Below are 6,292 nucleotides of genomic sequence, written 5' to 3'. Positions count from 1 at the left end.
GGCTCTGTCCAAAGGTGGAAAAAAATTGGTCTACCAGCACCTCTAAAGCTTAGCATGTTAAATCATTTGCTTATTACGATTAAAAAAACATAAAAATGTAGCTATCATGATTGGCTAAAAAACTTTCAGACATAAAAAAAACCCCAACGTCACTTTTACACTTCAGTTTCTTTTAATTTGAGTACGTTAGAGGTGCTGATAGGCTGATTTTGCTACCTTTGCAGAGAGTCAGGCTAGCTGTTTCACCAGTGTGTTCAATCTTTATGCTAAGTCAAGCTAAGCGGTTGCTGGCAGTAGCTTTATATTTAGTAGACGAATGCTACAGTGGTATCAATTTTCTCATCTAACTATTAGCAAGAAAGAGAATAAGCATGTTTTCTAAAATGACCACTGTATAGGAGAAAATGGTAAACAGTGTTAACATGTTTTAGTGTGGATTTTTCCTTTTTACATTCATTATAATCATGTGATTTGATATCAAAAAACCAAGCAGGAAACTACTGCTGTAGCCGTAAGGGTCTAAAGTTGCAGTTCCTCAAATGGCCACTAGATGCTGACTGCAAAAAACCTTGAGTTCACTTCTCCGGAGTTATTGCTTCATTGAGGAGATGTTAGGGCACATGTTTGCTTTATGTTGCTTCTTCAGTGTCCTGCCTCAGCTTCACCAATCTGGATTTACTTGCTCTATGAACAAAGACTGCAGTGGTAAACCCAAATCAAAGCTTCAGATTGTCTCTTCAGAAACCGCTGGGCGCCATCACAGACACTACATTCATGTTTTGTTTTCTTTATTGTCTCTACTTAAAACCCACCAACCGTCTTGTGAAAAGAAGATATAATATAAATTCCTTCGTGGAGCTGAATAGTTTATTCCCATTACGCATTAAAGCTTCGGCTGTGCTTTCGTTTCCTCGCATGGCAACATTTTGCCACCAGTCCCACGACGATGATTGTAACTAACGCTAGCACTACAATAACAATAATATAGTTTGGCTGTCCTTGTCTTTGACACATTTCCTGGGTCACTGTCTTTATGTTGACTGGTTCTGAATTCTCCTCATGGATGCAGGTCACAGTCTTAATGTCGGGAACGACCACGGCTGAGTGCTGAACCAAGTGAAGGAAGCCATGGTTTTTACAGCAGCTCAGAGGATTGGAGCCCATGTAGAGGGTTTTTAGTGAGCGCTCCAGAGCCACCATGGTGTTGTACTCCAGAGTGACAAGATTGTTGTTTTGCAGATTTAGTGACTCAATGGAGGAATCTTTGTTCCACATTGGCAGAGTAGTCAACTGGTTGGTGGAAAGGTCTACGTGTTTGAGACTCCTCAGCGAGGACAGGTCCGTGTTCAGTTTGGAAATGTTGTTTTCTCTCAGGAGCAGGTGAACCAGGGAATGCTCGAGACCAGAGAGGGAGTCTTTATGCATGTCTAAGCCCGGGTTCAGGGACAAGTCCAGTAACCTTAAATGGGTGTTTGCAAACGCATTCGCAGGCAGAGTCTCCAGATTGTTTTCAGAGAGGTACAAGAACTGCAAACTTGGAATAGAAGAAAAGGACACACAACCTGAAGGATCTTGGTGGTCGAGGTCTGTCAGTGATGGCTTTTTCTCTGAGGTGCAGATTTTCAGATTGTTCTGCTGAAGGTGCAGGTGTATGATACTAGGAAGTCTTTGAAATGTTTGATGGTCCAGGGTTGTCAAGTCATTTCCTTGTAAGACCAGCTCTTCCAGTGATTGCAGAGTGTTTTCCCCAAATGTCAGACTCTGCAGGTTATTATTGCTGAGATTGATAATCCTCACTTTCTCTATACTTAATTCATTAGTGATAGAAAATGAATCAATACAGTTATTACTCACATTGAGGACCTCAAGAGATATCATGCAGGAAAAAAAGGACTCTGGTATGCTTTTGAGTTGGTTGTAACTCATGTCCAAGTAACTCAGGTGCATCAAAATAATGTTTGTATTACTTTCTGTAATATTGATGCTCTGAAGTTGGTTTCGTGAAATGTCCAGATATTTAAGTTTGTTTATTCTCGGAAGAAGAGGAAAGGAAGAAATTTTGTTTTGACTCAGATCGAGAGAGAGAAGATCATACGGAGAAGTTGATTTTGAGCTATGGAAAAGCTCCATGCTGTTCTTGCTGAGATTAAGCACCTTTAATTTATAGAGGTTGAAGTCTGTGATACATGTGATTGAGTTTTTGGACAAATCGAGTTCAGTCAGATGATTCAAGGAGTCAAAAGCTCCATCTTCTATCTCTAAAATGACATTATTGTGGAGGCTGATTTTCTTCAAAGACGAGGATCCAATGAAGGTGTCTTGTGCTATTTTGGTGATGCTATTGCTGTTCAGAGAAAGGTTTGTCAGTGATGGAGAATCAGCCAGGAAATAGTCTGACATCCCCGTGTACAGCCCATTGCTCGAAAGATCCAGAGACTCTACAGCTGTAAGAGGCCCAATGTTAGTTTTGGAGCGAGCAAAAACATTTAAATGATTCCTGGACAGATCCAGGACTTTGAGATCAGTCATATTTCTGAAAAGCCCAGGCTGGATGAAGTGGATCTTGTTTGAGTGAAGATTCAAATGGTGGAAGCTGGTGTGGTACGCTAGAGTTTCCTGGGAGAGATTTTGCACCTGGTTACGTGAAAGGTCCAGCATTTGTACATCAGGAGGGAGGTCGTCTGGTGCACTTCTGAGGCTCAGATCGCTGCAGAACACATCCATCTGGACCTACGAACAAAGACAAACATACAAGTCTGATTATGTCGGCAGACTGCCAGACTGAGCCTGACCGAGACACAATACAGACCAAATGTCGACAGCGTATTTGCTGGGTTGATTTATGAGTCAGTGTGTCTGCAGCATGTTCTCGGCAGAAAGACAGTACTCTGATGTTTATGAGAGCCTTTCGTCCTACTTTACAACAGCCTTTTGTCTTAAAATGCATACAAATGTATACTTGAGTGATTTCCTGTTTAATAACTAAAGATATGGCTCTCATTCTCAACTATTTTCAACCAAGAACTTTAAAAGTAAACAGTTTCAGTTTTGGAGAAAATCCACCTTTATTATCAGTCCACATGTGTAGTCACCTTTTCTCCCTTTTCCTGGTAATAGACTGAAACACTTAAGTAACTGAGTGTAGTTTATAATTGAAACCATATGGTCATGACACCCTTGTCCAAAAAACAGCTCATAAAAACTGCCTCCTTCTCTGTTTTCGCTCTGAGGTCAAGTACATTGAGGTTCTTGGCATATTTGTGGTATGTTGAAAATGGCATTCCTCATTGCTTACAAGCCAGCCATAAACAAACACACACTGACTAATTTAAGGATTATTGGAAGGCGAAATATATATTTTATCTTTTATCAGGCCTGGATAATATTCTTAAGAAAGCTTAATCATTAAAAATTATTATCTGATTCATGTGTGTGTTGGTTTACCTCACATTTAGTCACTTTAATACTGTGAAACCAGTTCAACAGATGGGAACCCAAAACCCAAAACAAATAAAAACCCAGTATTTTGATGATTTAAAGATATACTTATAGGCCCACATATACATTTAAACAGTTATTGGTCACTGTAATGATTTTCTCCATACTAAGCTTAAAACACTTCCCAAACTTTATAAAACAATACTCCTTTATTTTCCATTGCACCAATCTAAATCTTTCCAATCAGTTGTTCTGACAGTCAAAATTTATGACTAATGTGAGCTTGAAAATTTATGTGCCAAACAGTGTGTTGAGTCACTATTGGCAACCGCAAACTGCTGTAACCAGTTATAGCTATGGGATGATTGATTATTTAAGGGGTTTTTGTTTTTTTGATAATGGTAATTTCTTTTCCTTATTTCTTCAGTTTCTATGCGTATGTTCACCTTTCTCGTTCAGAGTCCGAAAAAAAAGAGTTTCTGTTTCCCGAGGACTCACAACACTGAAAAATACCCAATTCCAAAAGTACTTTTCTTTATTATGATTAGAAATAGTTCAAAAGTTTTGAGTCTTTCATCAGGTAAAGAGGTTAGATGATTAATGTAAATGATGCCTCAGATTGTATGTGGTGAAATTATTATTAAATGTTTAACAGAAAAACAAAAGCGAAAATAAATCTTGTGGCACTCTCGGTCTGTCTTTGGCACAGCTGGGGTTCAAGGCGTCGACCATGAACCATCAGATTTCCGGTCAAGAACCTTTGTTGCATGTCATCCTCTCTCTCTCTCTCTCTCTCTCTCTCTCTCTCTCTCTCTCTCTCTCTTTCTCTCTCTCTCTCCATTTCCTGACATTTCTCTCCTGCCAGTTCTGTAATAAAGGCATAAAATATTTCCCATGTCTTTTACTGAAGTCGAGCTATGAACCCCAGTATGGAGACGAGGAATGATTAAAGCAACCTGTAGCTCTATACAGTTCAGTGAGGCATGTCAGTATTGTAAAAAAATAAAAATAAATATACATACAGTTCTTGAAATGTGGTCTTTGCTCAACTTTTGTTGTTTATTGTTGCATATATTCACTTATAATACATGAAACACAAAGTGAACAAAGTTTTTTTTTTATTACAAACATGTGATTACAAACATGTGATGAAGCTTCTGCATTTAACTGGCAGGCTTTACTAGTGAGACCGTTATTGATATTTGGATATTTATAGAAACAGTTATTCCCACATTAACCAAAAGTGAAGTGACCTTTAGTTTCAGTATCAGGCCATTAAAATAAACCATATGATTTGAATCCAAGTCTTTCATACTCATACTGATGCTCCTCTATTTCATTCATCCTCCATGTTTCTATGTAAGGACTCAGCTGTGTTTACTGTCCATTCAAAACCAGCCAGATACACACTCAGTCACTAATTTCCACAATACACAGTAGTGATCTAAGCTATGGTCACTTCTTGAAAGCTTTTCTACATATTTGCTCCGACACACAGAACATTGAAGCAGGTTTCATTTCCAGTTTCTTACGCAGTTAAGAGCTACTGTAAGCAATTTGCAGCCAAAAATAAAACATGATTCCTTCAAACTCTCCAAGGAAAAGACGTCACAGTACTACACAGGACAGGTCTGACTGGCAAGTAACGTCTGCAGTATCGTACAAAAACTCCTCCGGCGAAGCCAAAAAAATGTTTCACTGAAGTCTTAAGGTCTGCTGGCAGCACAGTTCAAGAGCTAAAACTAATAAACCAGACCTTTGCAGATCAAAAGCTTTCAAATAAACCATCTGCCCAATGAAGATTTCAAAATACCTCAAGCACCTGATGGATTAGGTAGCTCATCTCAGTTGCCATGGGCGACCCGTAAAAATAAACTAACAACAGATGAAAAAAACTTGTGCGTATTCTCTATTTATTTAAACAGAAATGTAAGGAATGTGCTGAGAAGATCACTGAACAGGAGAAAAATCTGAATTTAAATCTCTGTTTGTGTATGTATGTGTGTGTATGTGTGTGTGTGTGTGTGTTTACCAGGATTTACTTACAACTTGACATGAAGGGAGGTGGCGAGGAGGGCGTGCGGATGCCGCCACACAGCTGACCAACAGCGGGAAAAACAGCTGGAAGGCGGCCATGGTGCTGCAGCACAGGGAGAGTCCAGATCACACGAGTAAGAAATACATGAATGCAGGAAGCATGCTGGAGGTGATATGACTCAAAAAGGGAACGAAAGCTTACCTACTGTGACATGACAAAATGTGAATACAAAAGGGGCTTTTTGTTCTATGGACTGTATGACATTTCTCCTTTACACTACTACTGCACGTTGTATTTAGGTGAAGAAGTGAGAAAGAATGACTAAGCAAATGCAGCTGAAAGGGTTTCCATCAGTTCTGACTAGAAGTTATCAATTATGTAACTAAGGGTTATTGTTTTGAAACAGAAAAAAATAAAGATTGTCTGCCAGCCTCAGTGAGTCATCTTGTACGAAACACATGTGCTGTAGCTCGTTATGGTGCGGAAACTTGCCAAAATATTTCCTGATATGTTCCCCAGAACAAAACAAAACAACACGTAACCTTATAGGGTAGACAATGTGGGAGTAATTAGTATCGCAGTAATGGTAAGTACCCGTGGGGAGGCTTAGCATGTGGAAATTTAGAGCTACCATAAAGGTTTGCAGATAGCGCAAATAGAACAAAAAAAAAAACCCAGACAGGTTTTTGAATTAGAAATGCTATTTGTGAGCGCTGTTAAAATGAAAACGTATCTAATTTTCATCTTAGTGTCTTTAGTTTACTTTGTGCAAATTCAAATATATTCATTAAAGTGCTCTTGTGATGTTTGTGAGTA

General features: G+C 39.0%; 1 protein-coding gene across 1 annotated transcript; it reads right to left on the bottom strand.

The window, feature by feature from the left end:
- Positions 1-208: 208 nt before the first annotated feature.
- On the bottom strand, positions 209-5,574 carry lrrc32 (leucine rich repeat containing 32). The gene is made up of 2 exons (XM_053331855.1): positions 5,485-5,574; positions 209-2,730 (listed from the first exon to the last, which is right to left on the bottom strand). The coding sequence occupies exons 1-2, from the start codon at positions 5,572-5,574 to the stop codon at positions 877-879; spliced, it is 1,944 nt and encodes a 647-aa protein (XP_053187830.1). The 3' UTR covers positions 209-876.
- Between the last annotated feature and the right edge of the window lie 718 nt (positions 5,575-6,292).

The sequence above is a fragment of the Scomber japonicus genome, chromosome 13 (genome assembly GCF_027409825.1).
Source record: "Scomber japonicus isolate fScoJap1 chromosome 13, fScoJap1.pri, whole genome shotgun sequence".
NCBI classification, from domain to species: Eukaryota; Metazoa; Chordata; class Actinopteri; order Scombriformes; family Scombridae; genus Scomber; species Scomber japonicus.
This window is presented reverse-complemented; position numbering and strand designations above follow the sequence as displayed.